Genomic DNA, 20193 nt, shown 5'->3' with positions numbered 1-20193 from the left:
TGGCTTGCAGGGCCAGCCTGTTCTGCTATGACCCAGTGAGCAATCCACATCTCCTTTCTTGCCACTAAACTGCCCAGTGGTTGACCCCTGAGCTGCCATTCCCACTACTCCCACAGCCCGAGCAGGAACCCCAGTGCCTCTGCAGGAAGAAGATGCCCAGCTGATGTTAACACATTTATTACATACAGAACAGATATGGTTTGTTGTTTGATAGCATAGGGGACAAAGCATGGGAACGTATTCATACAGCAGTCTCTTTACAGAATGCCATCTTCAGACCAAAGAGCGGAGTTTACAGGCCTTAAGACACTTTTTAAAATCCTTTTGTAACATACAAGATACTTTACATACATCACAGTGGAGATATGACAGGGAAGTGTGTTGAAGCCAGTCAGTTCTCACCATGCTGCCCAGCAGCCACCAGATGCCCACAGGAGCTGATGGCAGAGGCTGGTTCTACTTAGCTGTAGCTGCCCCTTTTGGGCATGTGCTTCTCTTGGAGGAAAACATGCACTGAGCTGGAAAGGAACCTGTTGGTAGAGACCCAAAACTGGTTTCCTTATGTTGCCAGGGCCCAGTTGGTGACAGGAGACAGTACTGTCACTTCAACTGCTAAAACCAGAAACAGAGCAAACAGAGGTAACAACGTTGCAATTCTGTATTTTCCTAAGGGAGAGTGTATAGAGAAACAGGGCCTGAAAGGTTTGGGTTTTTTTTCCTTCCCTTTTTCCTTCAATTAGCCCAAATTATGAAGTTTACCTGGCCCTAAAGGATGAACTTACATTTGTGGAATCTATGGTGTAAATGCTGATGTCAACTCTTATGCACTCCGTGTTGTGATCCAAAGAGCTCTTCTAGCAGAAAGCATTTTGAGAAAGTGAATGAGAAGCCTGGTGTAGTCAGCAGTGCCCTGCTGAAATGTCCCTGGTGAAAGGTTCCCCCACATGCAGGTAGCAGCTCCAAGCATCCCTTGGCTAAATGCCAGCCACAGAGCCCAGTGTGCCAGTGGCTGGAGGACACCATCTAACTGATTTCCTACCTTGATGAGGAGCAATGTGGGTGTACATCACCAGCACTGCTCACAGGCAGCACAGGCATACCTGCAGCTCTATACTTTAGTGGCTGAGGCCTCTGTTCTCCAGAGATTTTCTCTTGCCTCCTTGCAGGAAAAATGTAAGCCTCAGCCTTTCCTCAGCTGTGGATCTGCATTTCAGTGCTGCTGCACATGTTACAGCTTCCCCTGGGAACCCTGCATCTCTGTGGTACATGAACAGCTTTAGACCACAAGCCTTGGGACAGCCTGGCCTATGCCAACAAGCACAGGGTACAGCCGGGAACTTCCCAGAAGGTGGAGGCTTCCCCCAGCTGTCCTCACACCACCCTCACAAGGACATCCCTGTGAACCCTGAAGTGTTGCATAGCTCATGGCAGAAACAAGGTGTCCACCAGGAGCTTCCAAATTCAGTACTAACAACTGCTGCTCATTCTAGTCCTGCACATCCAGGAGGGAGTGTTCAAAAGAAATGAAACTTGTCCTTGTGGAGATAGGTCTGTTTGCACTGTCAGAAAGGAAGGACAAACCATTGCTTCTGCATGGAGCCCAGAACTGCTCTCCCTGGCTCTGCTTTCTGCTGCTTTTCTGTCATGCAGGACACACATTTGCAATCTGTCAGCACTGCTTACACAAGAAGGGCTGTCAGAATTTCTCTTGGGAGTTGTCAATTCCAGGAGTCAGAAATTTCCATCTTTTCAAACTACCTAGTAACTAAGTCAGTGCTCATGATGTTGGGTAAAAGAGGTTGGACATCTAGCCTCAGTGACCTCAGGTGAGACACAGCCATTCCATACCTTAGCACCTGCCCAGTGCCACAGTGGGAAGGAAAGTAGCCATCTCCTTCTGGCAGTTCCCAGGCTGCGGACACAGCTTCAGGAGTCAAGGTAACCTCTCTGTGCTAGTGCAGAGCTCACAGCAGACCACTGTCACATGCCCTCATCTGTTTACAAAACCACCATAGAGACGGCTCTCTCCTGAACCTTTCACAATGAACTCAGGAGTTGTTTTCTGCTGGGCACTTTGGAGGGAGTTAAAAGTATCACTGCCTTTTCTGCTCTTAAGAAAGCAAAGTCCCAGTACCCCTTTGCTACCACTGTTTCCAAAGGCCCTGTAGCCTCCATGATCAAACAGCCACCTCCCACCTGAGGCTCCCTAACAATCCTCTCTGGACACACAGTCACCCAGCACATGACCGCTGAGACAACAGCAGCAGCTGAGGAGGGAGACTTCCCATCTGCAAGTACAGAGGATGTGCTCCCCACAGCAATGGCACTGCTGCCTCCTCCAGCCAAACAGCAGAAGTAATGCCCCAAGCCCCAACACTCCTTTCTGTTGGGGTTCCTTGGACCTGGCTGCTGTCAGACTGTGGGACGTTATTCTGTGCTTAAAGGTGGTGAAGTTGGAAAGTCCAGTGATGAGCTAGAAAAATATTCTGCTAGGGTGCTGTAGAAGTTGTGATTCACCGCTGCTGATTTGGCAGGGAATGCCAAGGGGATGTACTACTTCTCATGCAGGTGGGAGTGAGGCAGCCTGCCAGAGAACCTGAGCCACCACCCATCCAGCTACCAGCTCCTGAGTGCTGGGCAAAGGCTTTGCACAGCTCTAGCTCCAAGCTTCACTTCCTTGATGCACTGCCATTTCTCTCTGTGTCGATGCCAGCTCCAGAGCAGAACACAAATCCAATCACGCAGAAAGCGCACGGGCCCAAGGTGAAAGCTGCAAGTGTAGAGGTTAGAATGGGGTCACAGTCCGAGGCAGGAGCTGCTGCAGTTGTTTGGGGTGGTTTTCCAGCAGTAGGTACAAGGCAGGTGTTCTGTATGTACATCTTGGCATTCGGGCGGGAGGAGGGACACTTACATAGGTAGGAAAGGAGAAATTCTCACTCGGGGATGTACGATACCTGCCACACAATAATGTGGCTCCTTTCAGCCTTGGAAAGTACTGGTTTCACCTGGGTGGTGTCTCCTGCATTCTCCTCTGTCTCATCATCTTCTCCATCCCCTGAAGAGAGAAAATAGAAAGTTGTTGTTGTTTGTTTTTTTTTTTTTAAAAAAAAAAAGGAAGAAAGAAGTCCCAGATGGTACTGCTCTGGAATACCTCCAAAGAGACCACTATCACTGTATGGGCTTGGCAGTCTGACAGCAGCATGAGCTGAGCTCTTCCTTCATGCCTGGAGAACACTTAAGAGCATTGTGGTGCTTTACTGAGGCAGGACTGTATGGATGGGAACAAACCATCTCCAGCAGCAGGGAAGGCAAACCCCTGTTTACAACACAGAGGGGTGTGGAGCAGCACAGGTGGCATAGTGGGGCTGCAATGCCTGCAGCCAGTGGCACAGATGTGGTTGCTCTTTGCAGGGCCATTGACACAGGCGTATGGCACTGCAGGTATAGGCAGGGCAGGGTGTGACAGCCTTGTGCTGCACAAGGGAAATGCTGCTGCTGCCTGCTCTCACAGCCAGAGACAGAAGAAAGAGAGCAGCACTGTTCAGATTTTGCTTCCGAGGTAGTGATCTCATTCTCCATGGCTACAGCCCCGCAGCCCTTCCCATTCCAGATGCCTCCCAGCACAGGTGCTCACCGATCCGGAAATCGATGTACCCTTCTCCCCCGCTCAGCACCAGGACATTCTTCAGCTTTTGCTTCTCGATCTCTGTAGCTGCTGTGCTGGGGTTCTCTGAAGGGCTGTCCAACACACTCCCATTGAGGGTTGCTAGGACGTTGCCTAGGAGAGGACAGAGGTGCAGTCAGTGCCTCTGCTCAACCCCCATGCAGTTAATACACACACACTCCACACCACACAAACACAACTGGGCAAGCCAATTCCTTCTGCTGGTGAAATCTGGAAGTCACTGCAATTTAAACTGCTGATGCTGGGGCCAGAGTGATCTGCAAGCATTACAAAAAGTGTGGATGGCCACCTGCTGCAGATCAGCTCAAGCTCCTGCCACAGAATAGTGGGACAAGGCCCTCACAAGGAAGGTCTCTGCTGATCCTTACCAGGCACAGAGACAAAGAACTTGACAGCATCACGGTGGCCGTGGAAACAGAGCTGTGCCTGAGCCATGGAGCAGTAGGGAATGAAGCTGCTGGCGGATTTGTCGCTGTTGTCATCGCCGTACACGTGGATGACTCCACCAGAGCGACTGCCCTCTCCAGAGGTTGGTGAGGTCTTGTTGGCTGGGGACAGGGAGGGGAAATATTGTCAGTGATGGCTTTGAGTCCCCTTCACTGAAGGAACACAACGAGAGAGGTCACAAGCCTGAAGTAAACCCTTAAAGGCACAGGACTCTTTGAAGGTCTGGTGTACAGGATGTGACAACACACAGTCCCTCTCCCCGTGGCTGCTAATAAGCCACTCATGGTAACAAATGCATTTTCTTACTCAATCCAGTATTTGTCTGCTAAAGGCATACATCCCTGGAGGAGCTGGGCAAGAATGACCCTAGGGCAAGCTAAACAAAGGTTTCTAAGGTGTCCAGTGAAGGTTTCTTCACCAGCAGCAATCTTGTCCAGCCTCCAAAAATGACCTGCAGTTCCAGGATCAACCTTGGCCTTCTCTACCTGGAAGGTTATCCCAAGGTGTCTGTTCTACCCATGAAACATGAAGAACACCTGAAGGAGAACTACTGCTCAATTTCCAGGTAGAGTCCTTTGCTCAGCTCATGCCAATCCATGAGCACACAGGCTGATGAAAGCACTCTGGGTCTGTGAAGGCCTGTCATCCCAGTAAATATCACAGCAGTGGAGTGAGGTTCCTCTTTAGTCCTTGACTGAGCCACACCACCAGATCAGCTAATTAAGCAATGCACATGTGAAAGATGTTCATCATCCACAGCTTCCAAGGCAGGCCCTGGGGCCAGCATCCTTCTGTCCAGGCTCTGAGAATGCATGTGCAAGGAACAGAGGCCAGAGTTCAGAGCTCAAGACAGGAGATCCTTTTCTTCATTGTGCACTCCCATCAGTAAAGCAGAAGAAGTGCTGAAATCAGAAGGCTTTCACTTCCGGGGAAAGGAACAAATTGCTTGCTTAATCATCTGTAATTTGCCTTGGGCTGGATTTCAGTCTTATGTGAGCTGGACAAAGCAGACATTCAACTATCAAGCTTAAGCCAAAGTGACAAGAGATATACAAATATTTCAGTGGAAGAATGAAAATCAGTGTGTGCAGGCAGAAGATGCCCAAGATGGAGGCTTTCTGCACCTCTGTGCTTTAGCTGCTTACAGCAGCTAGAACTGGATGAGCTCATCTGGTTAAGAGTGCTCTAGCACTTTTCACTTGGTACATGGCTTCCTACTGCAACCAATATCAGACTCTTTAAAAGGCAGAAACATGGAGTGATGGTGTCCACCTAGCAGAAGGCCACAGCATCCCTGAGTCCTGCAACCACCAGGAGCTCCAATGGGCACACGCTGCCACCCAGCCAATGTCAGATGCAGCAGTGAGTACACCTGTTGGAGGTGTGACCAGGTAGAGGAGCTCCTCTGCTTAGTGATGGAGCTCCAAGAGGTGGTGAGTAGCTTGAGAACCATCCAGAATGCTGAGACAGACTCTTGGAGCCACTCACCCTGAGGCAAACCCAGCAGGCAGAGTTTATGCCACGGAGAGCTCCCTGTGCTCTCATCCTGCCACTAGATGCAGTGACTCAGAAGACAAGTGGGCAATGACAACGGGTTCCTGTCTGGCCTAGCAGACACCATAGGTAAGTGCCTCCCAGTAACCTTCCCAGCTGCCCTTGCAAAACAGGTACAGGGAAGGTTAGGTTGGAGATGAGGAAAAAAATTCTTTGCTGCAAGAGTGGTCAAGGCCTGGAACAGGCTGTCCAGGGAGGTGGTGGAGCCACCATCCTTGGAGGTGTTTGAGAAATGTGTGGATGTAGCACTTTGGGGACATGATTTAATGGCCATGGTGTTGCTGGGCTTGACAGTTCACGTCCTTAAAGGTCTTCTCCAACTGAAACAGTTCTGTGAATATGAATGTCAATAACACCCACAAAATGTCTGCCAACAAGAAAAAACCCACTCCTTTCTGACCCTGAGAAGTCTGCGGTAAGAATAAAGTTGAACTCAGCCCACACCTTAACAGACACAAACCTGAACAATCCTTAATGCTCATCAAAGTCTCCTCTGGTTAAAAGCCTTGGTTGATTGCTTGCTGCTGGCATGTGCCACAGCACCTACAGCTGCTGGATTCAGACTAATGAGAGAAGCATCCTTGAGAATCCCAGGATGCCAAACGAAGTCTATGGAAGAACAGTCTACTCCTGCTTCCTGGAACTCTCTGACTGAATGAACCTTTGCAGTCCTCATCTCAAACTTGGCCTACTAATGAAGAACAAAGTACTCTTGCCACACAAAACCCGAGGGATAGCCGATGAGATGGATGAAAATGTCTTCAACCACAGCAAAGGAGAGGGGACTGATATTACTGCCTCTGGTAGCTTTTGTCAAATGCAGCTTCAAATGGAAGAGTAATGAGTAAAAAGGGATGGATAGAGCTGAATGGCAGGATGAAAGGGTGAGAAAGTGACTGCAAAGGTGAATGGGTCACAAGGAGTGAAAGCTTAAGGAAGGAGGCAGTGGACTTACCCCGGAGCCCGAGGAGTTGGCCTCGGTGAAGGACTACAGCTAGGCACAGGCAAGGAGTGGGGATACAGAAGGGCACAGGGAGAGAAAGGCAGGATGGGAGAGAAGAAAAAGGTGATTACTGGGAGAAAATTCAGGGAGCAACAAAAATGTATAAAACCTAGAGAAACTGCAACAGGAGCTGCAGGCCGAGATCAGTTTATACCAACACTACCCTTGCTCACTTCGCTCTTATCTCATAAGAACAAACGTAGCATCAGAGATGGGAGAGGGACCACAGCCACAAGCATCCATTGCTGAAGTTCTGAGTGAGACCTTACTGCTTACCACATTTTTACAGAAACACTGAGAGATAATGCAACTGGTTTACAGCAGAGAGCAGGCTTAACTGGAAGAGCAGCCCCAGGAAAGAATGAACTTTATACAGGGATTCAGAAACAAGACCAAGATTGCAGTGCGCAAAGACAACTGTGTCGCTGGCTTCCTGCTGCCAGCCCCAGGCACACCCAGCTCCAGCAGCCTTATTGGAGAGCATCTCAACTCTGACTTCCAGGAGGATACCACAGCTTTGCTCCTCTTACACAGCAGCAATTTGCTTCTCAGATTTCCTGCTAGCAGTGGAGAGAAAACATTCACTTTGCTGCTTTCTGCTGAAAGCAAGTGCATTCAGCCTCAAATCCTTCTCTCCCACTATCATCTGGAACAGACCTGTACAATTAGATACTGACTGGCAGGTACAGAACTGGAACACTAAAAGCTTCAACCTAACTTCCAGCGATGTATCTATTAACTACTATTGCTGAGTCTCCTCACAAGGTTGGATTTGGGATAGGATCCTGATTTCTACTTGAGTTCTAAACTGTGTAAATGAAGCCTTTCCTAAGGTTAGTTTCTGAAAAATGTTGCTATGGACATGTTTAGGTGTCTATGCCAAAACAAAATTTCCAGGGATATCTGCCTGGTGACTTCTCATCCCAAGGCCTCCTTTTAGAGAGCTTTGTTTCTCCTGCTTTCCAGCAGCTACAGAATCAACATGCATCAGTCTGCTCTGTTGCAGTCATGCTACCATTCTAGGGATGGTAGAGATGGTAGAGAAAGGAAAGGCTTCCACTGAACTGGAAGTGACAGTTACAAATGCCTACTTTATTTTAAACAGGTTAAATCACTTCAACTGAACACTTAGTTCCTTAGCAGGGAAGAGTTAAACCAAGTAAAGGGTTGCTTATGATCAGGGCACTTCTCTGTCAATGCTGGTATGACTTAAAGGCGTTTCAAGCACAGAGTGTGGAGAGCATGAGCCCTCGGGAGCCACCTGCCAGCAGCACAGGTAATATGCAAAAGCACTCTTTTTGTACGGAGGGGACACAAAAGCACCTACAATAAATGTCACTTACTCTCGGTCAGTGGAATGGAGATGACGACGCCGTTCCCCGTGCCCACCCAGAGGCGGTTGCCAGCGATGAGCAGGGCTGTGATGCGCACGAAGGAGAAGCCCAGCTTCCCGGTGCCTGCCGAGCACACGGAAGAACAGAGTCAGTGACACCTCTGCTCAGGGAGTCTGCTGCTTACAGCAGACTGTTTCCTGACAGTCCCTACCCCTCACCTAGCATCTTGCTGACGTAAGGCTCAATGTCGACGTCTTGCAGATGTTGATGGCTGTGGGCATGGTAAAGCCTCAGAGTAGAATCCAGGCGGATAGAAACCCAAACTCCGTCTCCAATCCACGCCAGCTGCCGCACCTGACTCTCCCGACGAGGGTGGGCATCAAAGGATTTCTGAAATACCAAACAGGTGGACCAGTGCAAGTTCACAAAGGGTTTGCAAACACCTACACACATACTCCACTTCCCTCAGCTGAGACCACTTGTTTGTGTTTCCAAGCTCTTGCGAGAAAATCTGTTAATGCCAGCTGGCCTCAGAAGTTCTCTACAGTGTACACAAAACTCTCTGCTTGAAACAATGAGCTGTACAGCAGCTCTGCACACACTATTGTCTCTAGGTCCACTTCAGGAGCAAGAACATTTTAGAAGTCAAGAGCTTTCAACATGCTTGGTAGAAAAGGAAAATACACAACTCTAGCATAAATTCCGAAGGTCAAACTGCCTTGGCTCATTGATGTGAACTTTAGATTCAGCAATTCCCCATTTGGTCAGAATTAATCCAAGCACTGTCAAATATGTTTGTACCAGCACCACTGTATTGAATCTCAACCAAAGGCTATAAATGTGGGTTTTTTTTCTTGAGGCAAGTGGGATCACTGGGACTTGCTAACTGTACCTTTGTGCCACAGTGCCTATAGAGGGAGAAGTCTTACACCATCTATGAATGGTAACTGTAAAGCACACACATATTAGGAAAGTCTGTGGCCTCAAAGACTCACTATTAAAGGCAATGAAAGTACTCAGTTTAGACTTATCTAAAGATCTAAGCTCTGAAAAGAGAGGAAGGAACAAATACATCCCTGGCAGACTGGGTCACAGCATGACCCGGACTGACAAACGGGGTCCTACACTCATCAAATGCAATACCAAGGTTCTGCCTTTCCATATATCACAGCAAATCACAGCAAAACCAGCTGTAAGAATAAACATGACCCAGACATGTGCTGCCTTACCTCAATCTGCATTGTCTTAGGCTGGATAACATGGATTTTGTTCTTGTAACCACACCAGACTCGATCATATACAACGGCCATGCAGCGGATGGAATGGTGAGTGTGACCAAGGTCCATTAGGTGGTAATTACTGAGATCCCACTGACCATCTGAGGTAAAAAAAAAGTGAGGAATGATGCATCTCCTTCATGACATGTCAGTACAAAACAGAATCATCTAACTTTCCATGTGTATCTAGCTCCAGAGGCTTCACTAACAGGCAGATGCTCATTGTGTGTGCCTGTGAATTTCCATGAACCCACAACACTGCTCGAGCACAGCCTTATACTTGAGAACCACGTGACAATACAGATTAGTGTGGTGGGCTGAAAGTTCTCCAAATCAGGCTAATTTAATCAGACTTTTATTCTAATGAAGGGCACAGGCTCCTCTAACAAGAACAACAAAACCAGCAGGGGCAGAAGATAGCAACCTGACAAGGCTATGCAGGAGCTTGAAAAGCAAATCGACCGCAGAGTCCCTGTGGCAGTGTCTCTCCTTGTCAGAGATAGACAACATCATTTCCCAGAGGTGTCAAATCCAGGATGAGGAGGCAATCTCTGTTCTCTCACGCTTACTTTCTAACAAAGCAGGCAGATACTCTGTACCTCACAGACAGATGGCCCCTGTGCTTTTTCTCATTTCTGATGGGAACTCCTTTTGTCAGTGGTCAGGCTTGAATTCATGGCAAAGGCAGGATGAAAATTCACATTGTACAAACCCAGAAATCTCTGCATTCCAGTTTGCTGGATAAACTGCTACTCGGTGTATAGCTAAGTTCTTGATATGCAAATATTAGTCACAGTGAGTGAACCCCTATGTGCTTTCCTACAATGGTGGGGAGGACAAGAAATAAAGAATTCAAAAAAACATCCTGACATGATAAGATTAAGACATGTCAGATTACTCAGACATTTATTTTTCACAAGAAGAAAACCTGACCCAAGGCTCCATCTGTATGGGATATCCAGGATTCCAGAGAATCCCAGCTCTGCCAGTTTTGAAGGCAGCAATCAATTCCACTACTGGTAGTCTCCAGCATTTCTGGGATGCAGTAGGCCTACTCCCAACTGCAAAGATGATCTGCTCAGGTAGAGCCTGAGCTGCTTGGAGCTCCCCATGCAGTCACTGTAACAACTGAATTTTGGATGCACACTAACACCAGTACAGCCCAAACGCATTAAACTTCCCAAGCACACCTCCAACAACTGCACAGCAACTGTACTCCTGAGTGTGCTGTGTTTGCTCCACATGCCACACAGAGCATTCACACACAGTTCTGTCCAGAAAAGCTCAGGGAATGGTATGCTTTGGATGGTTTAGGAAAAGGAATGGCCACATGTTTTACCCATGTGTTTGCACTCTGGTGAGCCAGCACCTTTTCTTCTCCACTAAACAGCATTTAATCCACTGCTACACTCCTGGCCAAGTTTCATTTTCTCTTATTACACTGAGACTCACCTTCTCCACGGTGAAATATGGCTAGTGTTCCATCTGCCAGAGCAACAAGGACCCTCCCTTTCACATGCCTGAAATCACAGACAAGTAAATATTCACAAAACTTTGCAGAAATAGGTGACTAAAAAGATCCTTTCTTAGCCCCCCATGCACCCATCTTTATGTTCTCTCCGCAATACTCGTTCAGATTAGCACCTGCAGGAATATCTTGCAAGGTCCAAGGGTTATATCTCTTTCCTTCAAGGTAGTTCGTATCATCCATAAGTTTCTTGCTGAGCTAACTTCTCATTCACACTACAGGCTCCATCAATTTCAACAAACTCCACCTAATTTACACCCCAGTGAAATTCTGCTTTTTCCCTCCTCCCCTCTTATTTTCACTTGGTACTGGTAATCTCATTTAGTAGCTTATCACTGAATTGGGTCAGCTCTGCAATTAAGCAGGAAAATGGCTCAGTGTGAGGCATTCCAATAACAAAAACTTTGGGAAATTTTCCTCACTTAGAAAAGCAAAGAAAAAGGTGACTGACAAAAAGCTGCTGCCCCCATCTAAAACACCACTTAGGCAGTGGAGCCTCTCGCCTTGGCATCCCTTGGCACATGCACTTACACAAGGCTCAGTACAGAGTCCTTGAGCTTGATGGAGTGCAGACACTTCTTCCAGTTGGACACAGCTGAGTGCACGTAAAGCCTGAGAGAAAGGAAACATTGGAAGGGTTAGCAGCAAGGTCCCACACCTTCAGCCTGACTAGGCTTGAGTCTTTTCTTCTGGTAGGAAAGGTGGAGATCAGGTAAGAAAATGTGGTTCGATCACCCAAATGATGAGCTCAGGGCTCAATGCATCAATGAAAGATATTCACAAGAAGTGAACTAAAGGTGTGCAGACATGAAAAGTGGAGCCCAAAGAATGGAGGTGATGGAGAGATCTGCCAGCCCAAGGGCAACCTACCAGCCGTTCTGTGCTCCCAGCCACATGGTGGGGGCAGCGCTGGTGCAAGTCCCAGCAGCATCCCCACTTGACTCCTGATCTGGCAGTGTTGTGCTTGACTCAGTCTTCAGCTGCCCGTTCTCCCTGAGCACACAGAATAAGACCATTAGGAGGCTTCAGAGGCAGCAGCACGCAGAAATGCCTTTCTATGCCCACAGTCTGGCACTCAGAAGCTGATAAAGGCTCCTGTATACAAAACAGCTTCCTTTTTTCCAGTATTTTTTAACTGCTTGACTCCCAAATCTGCAATTTGCAAAACTTTTCCTTTTTCTTCACCAATACAAATATCCCAAATCTCCAGAACTTAACTTAATGTTTGGCAGTACTGTTACATAAACAATCTTTTCTCTGATTGTTTCCAACTTCAACAGAAACAACTCAAGAACAACTTGGCCATTCAGGAACAACAATTTCTATCCAAGGCCTTCATCCTCCTCTTCAGGCCATGATATCAGACTCATTTGTCTAGAGAATTTTGAGGCGATGAATACACTTTCTTCATTACTTTTATAGCACTACTAGAACAAATCAATCACCTTCTGTTACACACAAATCAATAGGCTCCTTCAGTAGGAACATTAATTACACATGCACTTCAGAAGATCTGGGCAGGTCTACGTTTATACTGAGAGACACAAGTGCTTGCACTTCAGCAGCAGACGCTGTCTGCTACAGGCTGAACCATGGTTATTCTCATGTCTGTCTTTCTCCCCCTATCATCCCATCTGTAATCTGAGCACAAAACTGGGATGAGTTTGACACTGTCAGAAGATCAGGCGTGGGTGGTTCTCCTGTCAAGAAGCTTATGAAAACAGAGCTGATAAAGATCTGGGCTGGCACTTCGGCCCCAGACTGCCTACCCATTCTGCCTGAGGGGTGGCTGTGCAGGGACTGGGTCTGTGAACACGTGCTCCGTGAGGGGCCCAGAACGGGCCTCGGCAGGCTCTGCCTCACTTGTACCGTTCTCTGGCACCTCCATAGCTTCTGTAGCCTCCTCGGTAGACTGGGACTGGTTGATCTTCCCATTGCAGACAGAAGCCATCTCACCTAAAAGATAAAGAACAGTGTGAGACATGCTGGAGAAAGAGCTGGCAAGAGCTATACAGAAATCAGGCTGTTGAGCTTTTCATTTATCCTTCCTTGCCAAACTTGATCAAGTCTTGAGCCTGCACCACAGACAGCAGCAGTGTTCTGCTTGGGTGGAAAAGAGACTGTTTTAAAGTGAGGTAAAATCTGTGGCCAGCAAAATGTCAGAAGTTCTCCATGGCTGCCCACTGCAGTATGGAGTCAGCAGAAGCATCATTACGGTTTTCATGTGGGCTTAACTGACTTCACAGGACATGGCTCAGAGGAGAAAGACAATGAGAATCATCCATCCAAAATACTCTCTTATATTGCCCCCACAATTAGGCTGCAGGGTATGGATCACTCACAAAGAAAAGGAGGGCTCTAAAGAGAAATGTCTAAAAAGAGTCTTTGGTCATTCTATACGACATTAAGAAACTTCTTGAGGCCTCTGAAGTAGTTGCCTCTGGGACAGGAAGATGCAGCTCTGTAACTGTAAGCTTGTATGAGACTAGCTAGAACTGGACTGCCATCAAGTTTTATGTTCCAAAACTCACTCTGTCCCTTGTCCAGCACAGGTGTGTCACCACGTGAGGAGCAGTTGCTTCGTGGTACGTTGCAGCGGGTCGCACAGCCCACCAGAGTGATTCCTGCCAAGACACCATCTGTTCCAGATGACTCTTCAGGATTTACATCTCCCTCCAGAAAGATCTCTCCTGGAGGATAATCACTCTCACTGGCCGCTGAAGGGCAAAGAACAGATTCTCCCATAAATCTAGCTGTCACTGCTGATACAAACACAGCAGCTCTCCTGAGGGAATCACAGGGATGGAAGATGCTGATGCTCAGAGTTCACTGCCCTAGGGAGGTAGCACAGCATCTGTTTACATCACGGCGCATCCCCTCATCCCTAGCATCAACATCCAGGCCAGCTATGCTGTCCTCCAAACCTGGGCAAGCCTCGCTCTCTCAAGTGCCATCCTGTATGTGCCAAAGGGACCACTTATTATATGTTCAACAGTTGAAGGATCTCCACAGAAAGGTCCTACAAGAAGGCAAGATCTAAGTTACGGTTTTGAGGGATAATTATGGAGTGCAGCAGGGTCCCAAGGCCAGTTCTGAACTGAGGATGCTACATTTGTCACTTCTCATGGAACAAGTCATCTTGTGCAGATCTCAGGCAGTGCCTGGGCTTCACTTACCAGGTATGCTGGAGATGCAAAGCACGTGAGCGTTGCATACAGTGAACTGGTCCACCACTGTGCCAGGCTGATTGGCATCAATAATTACAACTTTACTTGTTGACAGCGTACTGGTGAGGATCCAGACACGACTGGATGTGGCATCCATTTCATGGAGCTCCTTTGCCTTCAGGAGAGCAAACATGCAGGCACAATTAGACTGAGTATATCAGTGCTCAGCAACACTTTCACGTGCAAAGACCACACAGTGCTGGCTTCAAAAGGCCAAGTCTCTTCCTAGTTGGTGCAAATAAACAGCATAAGCTATGCAATCACTGTTTAGGTTTCTGCTCTACTATCTGGAGCACTGGACAAGTCTGACTCCCTAGGACAAGAGGAGTTTGGCCACTAATTCTTCTGACATGTCTGGCTAGGCTATCACTGAACATTCACTGTAGACAGAATACCACGGAGCTGGGATGCACGCAAGCCACCACCTAAAGCAAGCTGAACTCACTTGAATATAGAGCAGCAGGGTAAGACAGTTGTGGAAAAAAACCAGAAAGGGTAAAACATTCTATTATCCACAAATTATAGCTTGGTTTTTTTTGGAAAAAAGCCAAACACTTAAAACTGTTAAAAAAACTTCAGTTTCTGAACCAAATGAACTCAGGGACTCTGCTACATCTATGTCCTTTTCTCCAAAGTTTGCCTGAATGCATTTGGTTTTAATTTCCAGTGATGAGGACTGCATCATCTTCCTCAAAATCTCAGCAAGCACTTATTTACTTGTTATGAGGAGCTTTTTCAAAGTTCCAAATGTTTCAAACGCAGAAGATGAAAAGTTTCACTCTGGGTAAGTTATCCTAAACGACACAGAAAGTGACTGAGAACCGGAACACCACAACCCCACCCCGCAAGACAGAATACAGGGTAGTGCAGAGTTAACAGAAGTAATGCAGTACAAAGGCACTGGGAGAGGGGCCACATCAAGGATGGAATGATAAAAACCATCATAGGGAAAAAGAAATCTATCTCCTCTTCTGACCTTTTTCTTCTCAGGAGATGTATGGTTACTTTTGTTCTCGCCTTCCACTTCCCTATCGCAAGTGAGAGGATCGCGTCCAGGATCCAGCTTCTGCCCATTTCCAGACTCCTGCTCCACAGGCTTCCATCCAGTAAGATTGACTCCAGCTGCACACCACAACTAAGTGACAGAAATAGGAATCTTGAACAAAGAATTCTGAAGGCTCCAAGGTCTCTTTGAATTCAGGCACCTTTGTAGAGAACTGTGGACACATGTCAAACGCCTCAAACACCCAGTTGGAGACAGCACACCAACTTCTACTAGAAGATGTGGTCATATGTCAAGGATGTTAAGGTAAAGGTCCTCTGTAATCTAATGAAAATCAATGTTTTTTTTAACAGGTATGACTAAAACACTTAAAAGGTAATATATCAGGTGCTTAACTGAAAACAGGCTTCTGAAATGTCCCAGCTTTTCTGGCTTTGGGGCTCTTAAGCCTTTGTAGCAAAGCAAGCAGGGCAGATGATAACAGCTAGGGATACAATAAGCCTGACTACCCAGCTAAGTCTGACTGGGACTACTGAGGACAGGCATTCAGAGCACTCCTATTTCCCAGTCCTTCCTCCCACTCTACTATTCTGCTTCCTCACACGCTCCTTCGCCCACTCCCCCGCCCAAAAAACTCCACACCTAAAACCAAAACAACCTCACATCAGTGTTTGTATTATCTCTGAGAGCTATTTAAACCACTAAGCAAAAAAAATCCCAAAGTTAAAACAAAGTCAAGCATCTGCTGGTTTATTTCTCTATGTAAAAATACAAAGAAAGCAGCACACTGCAGATTTTTCTGAACTCAAATTTAGCTCATCGCCTTTGAGCTATTTCCAGACAGTTTTTAGGACAATGTGGGGAGCAGGACTACAGAAAAAAATACTGGACTTATCCAAAATCATAAAGGAAAGATGTTGAACAGAGCATTATCTAAAGATCCCACCAATCTTCTAGAAACAACTAATGGGGCAAGAAATTTCTTACAACAGAAACATCTGAATGACATCTAAATAAAACAGCTCTGAGTGAAGTCAGTGACAAACTATTTCAAACTAAATAGCTACAGCAGATATTTTGCTTCTTGCAAAGAGATGACAAGCCATTAATATACTCTCAACCCTGTAGAGTAGGGATATCACTTTGATTTAGTGATCCTGGGGTGCTTTTCCAACCTGTGATTCTGTGGATTTGGAACACATCATGTGGAAAAGATAAAGACTGTTGTAAAACTTGCACATGTAACAACCAAAATACTTGGCCTGTCCCATGTTCCCCTTCTGGACTGGAATGGTATGCAGAGACATTGTACCTTCATGGTTGGGTCCTTCTCTACTAGTGGGCGACAATACACAGGCACGGGGACGTTCTTCATGCGAGTGTCTTCCTGACCACCATTGGGACTCAGCTGTGGGGGAAGAGAAGATAAAACGGACAGCACAAAGTTGTGAACACCAGGCTATGAAAGGAGAGTTGTGCAAATATGGCAGAACAAAACTTACCAGCCTCAGGCAGCCTCAGGGACAGATACTGCTGAGGCTTCATCTCACATATTGTATGAAACAGACTCCCTACAGGGATGTGAGCAGCCTACCTCTCTCACTATGATATTGTGACCCAGCTATAGTCAACAAAGGTTATACACTGGACTCCTGATGGAGAAAGGGTTGTTAATGGATGCTCTCTGCAAAGAAATCAGAACACTGCTCTTCCCTTCCATCATGGCCTGAAACTCATTCACGTTCAAGCTACATTGCATTACTCCTTCCTTTCAAGAGGTCTTTGACCATTCAAATGAAGGCTAACAAGTGAGGCTGATGACATTTGATTTTGTGTTACTGCTGGGGAGAAATGGGAGCAAACCGCTCCTCATTTGGTTTTACACTAAACAATTGGTAGAGTTCTCAGAGTATAAATTAAATGCCTCCTCCACCGACTCTCGTGGAGATACACAAAACATCAGTCTGACCCGTGCCTACAGTTATCATACAAATAAACATGCATGTAGCATCTCTAAACAAAAAAGTCTAAGGCTAAGGTTACTAGGGGAGAATCAGGTCTTCACTGACTGGGGTTGTTCAGCCTGGAGAAGAGTAGGCTCAGGGGAGACGTTATTGCTCTCTACAACTACCTGAAAGGAGGTTGTAGCCATGGGGGGGTTGGTCTGCTCTCCCAGGCACCCAGTGACAGAACAGGAGGACACAGTCTCAAACTGTGCCAGGGCAGGTTTAGGCTGGATGCTTGGAAGATATTCTTCACAGAAAGAGTGATTGGCATTGGAGGTGATGGAGTCACCATCCCTGGAGGTGTTTAAAAGGAGGCTGGATGAGGCACTTAGTGCCATGGTTTAGTTAATTAGAAGGTGTTAGGTGATAGGCTGAATGTGATGATCTCAAAGGTCTTTTCCAACCCAGTTAATTCTGTGACTTTAGTGTGAGGAATGATGTCCCCTTAGCTGGTCCGGAGAGTGGTCCCTACCTGCTTGTACTTGGCAGGGAGGCTCCAGCCGCAGGCCTGCAGTCGCCCGTCGTCGTTCCGCACGTGCTCTCGGACCTGGCGGTACTGCTCCCGCTTCTGCTCGCGGCGTGCTGAGGAGGTACAGTCACTGAGGAGAGAGGCAACAGCATGACTTCTCAAGCCATTTTGAAAAGCACAAGCTGAAGGTTAAGGGACTATGAGCATAGCAGAAGGAGGAAATACAATGCAGGCCAAATCCATCTTTGAAAACGGATGCAGGCGATCTGAGAGATCAAAACTCTGTTAAAACACGGACCCAGACAGCCTTAATCTCCAACTCCCCATTACCTCAGCCATGTGATAGGCCAAATCACTGACATCTCCACTTCAGTGCTTCAAAAGCCCTTCAGAAACAGGGAATCAACTTTCACATTCCATAAGATCTGTGAATCTAGGAGATCACAGCAATTTTTGCTTAGTTCTTACAATTTACTGATCTAATGTCTCCATCAGGAAGGCATTATGAGTTCTGCTTCTCTTCATTATCATCGACCTTTTATTTTTCAGCTTTCTCTGCTGATGAAAAAACCATGCACTAACTGCTGCTGAAACTGCTGCCTTCCTCAGAACAACTCCAGCTTTGCACTGGTAAAGGTTAAAAGAAAAACTGATCTGTGAGCTCTTAAGTTCTGTTTTAATATAAACAAAGACTGCTGGGAGTATCAGTTCCAGCTCTCAACATTGTTTTTAACTATTCTTCCAAGGTACAAACAACATCAGCAAATAAAACAATTCAATCCAAACCAAAACCCCTACACACGCACACATAATGACATACACACTTAAAACAAAACCAACCTCCTGCTAAAACAAAACACTTCCCTCCACAGGCTTCCTCCCTAGGGGAGAAGATGAGAGAACAAAAGCTTCTGACAGAGGTTAGTCACATCATTTAATGCACTGTTGGAAAGCACTCAAAACACCACACAATGACTATGATATTGTCATCAGATAAAAGGAAGAGAATAAAGACAGTGGATATTGATAAAACATAAATTTACCCTTCTAAAGGCAATCTCTTTTATCCTGATCTAGCATATTTCCAATGAACCCTTCTTACTGCAAAAGTTATGATACTTTACCATCATATTCTATTAAGTCCTCCCAAAGAACAAACTATAGATCAAACTGCACAACCTCCTATCAGCAGACTTCATTTTGAAGTCAAGTCTCTCTTCATGCCACAGACAATGAATAGGAAGAAGACTTTGCAGCAGCAACACTTAGAGGTTCTTCTTTAGCACCGTTAAAATTCAAACCAATACTGTAACCTATATGGGCTGTTTAGAGAACTTTTGCCTTCACCTCAGCAGGGTTGGGCAAGGCTTTCCACTCCCTTGTCCCATTACTGCCAGCACACTTTCTCACAAAGTTCTACTTTATTCTTGCAACCCTCATGAGGCTAGAAAGCCACAAGAGTGATGTGTTAGGGAGCACAGAGCTTGCTGAGCCCATCCATGTGCTGAGTAAAAGACCTGGGAGTTAAACCACCAGAGATGGACACAGACTAACACTCCACTGACAGGAGACAGCTTCTTTTCAGAAAGGCTGCTACTTGGGAGAGCTGCTGGGGAGCAGGCTTGGCACACAGTACGTGACTTACTCCTCAGGGAAGAACTCCAGGGTGCGGCTGCCAGAGGAGATCTGGCACATGGTGTGACTGCGCCGCTGGCTGAACCCTGCTGTTGTTGGAGACTTGTAGTGGATGTTCACAGATGGGTAGGTCCTCTTTGCTGGTGGAGGACTTGAGGAAGAGCTGAACAGACGGCTGAAGCTAAGGACAGACAAAGGCCAATAAATAACAGAAGAGGTGCCTGGGGAAACAACACACCATGCAGTCCTAACAGGGAAAGCAAGAGAGGTATGGAGTCAGGGGCTCTAAGCCCTTCATGACAACTGCCCTACTTCAAACACAGTGCCAAGTCTTCCATTTGATTGACATAAAGCGTTCTTAGCTTACAGAAAGATGTATCTTCTGAAAACAAATCCTTATTAAAACTGACTGTAAGCATGTGTGTGTTTCCATTCCAGGACACTTGTAATGCTTTATAGCTTGTGAAACAAAACCAATGTGGATGTTCAGCTCTGATTTTCATTAAGGACAAAGGAAGCCCTTAAAGGCAAAATGGTTCAGCTAACAACACTTTAAGATGGTATTTCACTAATGTAGTCTATTAATTGCTGTCTAAAGTAGAAAAAGCAGCACTTCCCCTTAATCTTACACAAACCACCAAAGAACTTACAACTGCCAGATGGTGGATTTCTTCTTCTCCTGGACAGATGGGTGTTCACGGGAAGCTCTACAGACAAACACAGCAAAGCAAATCAAGCTCAGCATCTCCTACCCAGGTTTCTGCCAACCAGCAGGCCACTTTCATCAAGGAAACCATGTCAAAATTCAGAATTCATTCTAACATGTTTCAAAACACAACAGAGGAAGTGATATGCACTGTTTTTCAATGGAAATACACAAAACCATTTTACATTGCAGTGCTGACATGAAGTGCAAAGTATCTTCCATTTGAAGCTTTAGCAACTCCCTTCAATGTTACCATTGCCACAGTACCAGTCTGGTAACTATGGACTCCAGCAGCATACTTGCTTCAAGCCACAGTATT

The 20193-nt window shown here is 46.5% G+C and overlaps 1 protein-coding gene across 25 annotated transcripts in view; it reads right to left on the bottom strand.

Moving 5' to 3' along the window:
* Positions 1-161: 161 nt before the first annotated feature.
* The window catches only part of MAPK8IP3 (mitogen-activated protein kinase 8 interacting protein 3), a 63965-nt gene continuing 43933 nt past the window's right edge, over positions 162-20193 (bottom strand). For 22 of the 25 annotated variants that reach the window (XM_064153360.1, XM_064153361.1, XM_064153365.1 and 19 more), the window contains 18 exons: positions 19819-19875; positions 19179-19349; positions 17537-17663; positions 16371-16466; positions 15032-15190; positions 14005-14170; positions 13360-13545; positions 12598-12784; positions 11699-11821; positions 11360-11440; positions 10753-10820; positions 9253-9401; positions 8242-8413; positions 8033-8146; positions 6642-6680; positions 4054-4233; positions 3635-3778; positions 162-3055 (listed from right to left, as the gene is read on the bottom strand). In XM_064153360.1, the coding sequence (XP_064009430.1) occupies positions 2934-3055; positions 3635-3778; positions 4054-4233; positions 6642-6680; positions 8033-8146; positions 8242-8413; positions 9253-9401; positions 10753-10820; positions 11360-11440; positions 11699-11821; positions 12598-12784; positions 13360-13545; positions 14005-14170; positions 15032-15190; positions 16371-16466; positions 17537-17663; positions 19179-19349; positions 19819-19875 (2341 nt within the window). In that variant the 3' untranslated portion in view covers positions 162-2933. The remainder of the gene's footprint in view (positions 3056-3634; positions 3779-4053; positions 4234-6641; positions 6681-8032; positions 8147-8241; positions 8414-9252; positions 9402-10752; positions 10821-11359; positions 11441-11698; positions 11822-12597; positions 12785-13359; positions 13546-14004; positions 14171-15031; positions 15191-16370; positions 16467-17536; positions 17664-19178; positions 19350-19818; positions 19876-20193) is intronic. The other 3 variants (XM_064153371.1, XM_064153386.1, XM_064153385.1) reach the window with 1 other exon arrangement.

This window comes from Pogoniulus pusillus, chromosome 13 (assembly GCF_015220805.1).
Source record: "Pogoniulus pusillus isolate bPogPus1 chromosome 13, bPogPus1.pri, whole genome shotgun sequence".
Lineage (NCBI taxonomy): Eukaryota > Metazoa > Chordata > Aves > Piciformes > Lybiidae > Pogoniulus > Pogoniulus pusillus.
The sequence above is the reverse complement of the archived record's forward strand: the minus strand, read 5'-3'. Positions and strand labels throughout refer to the sequence as shown.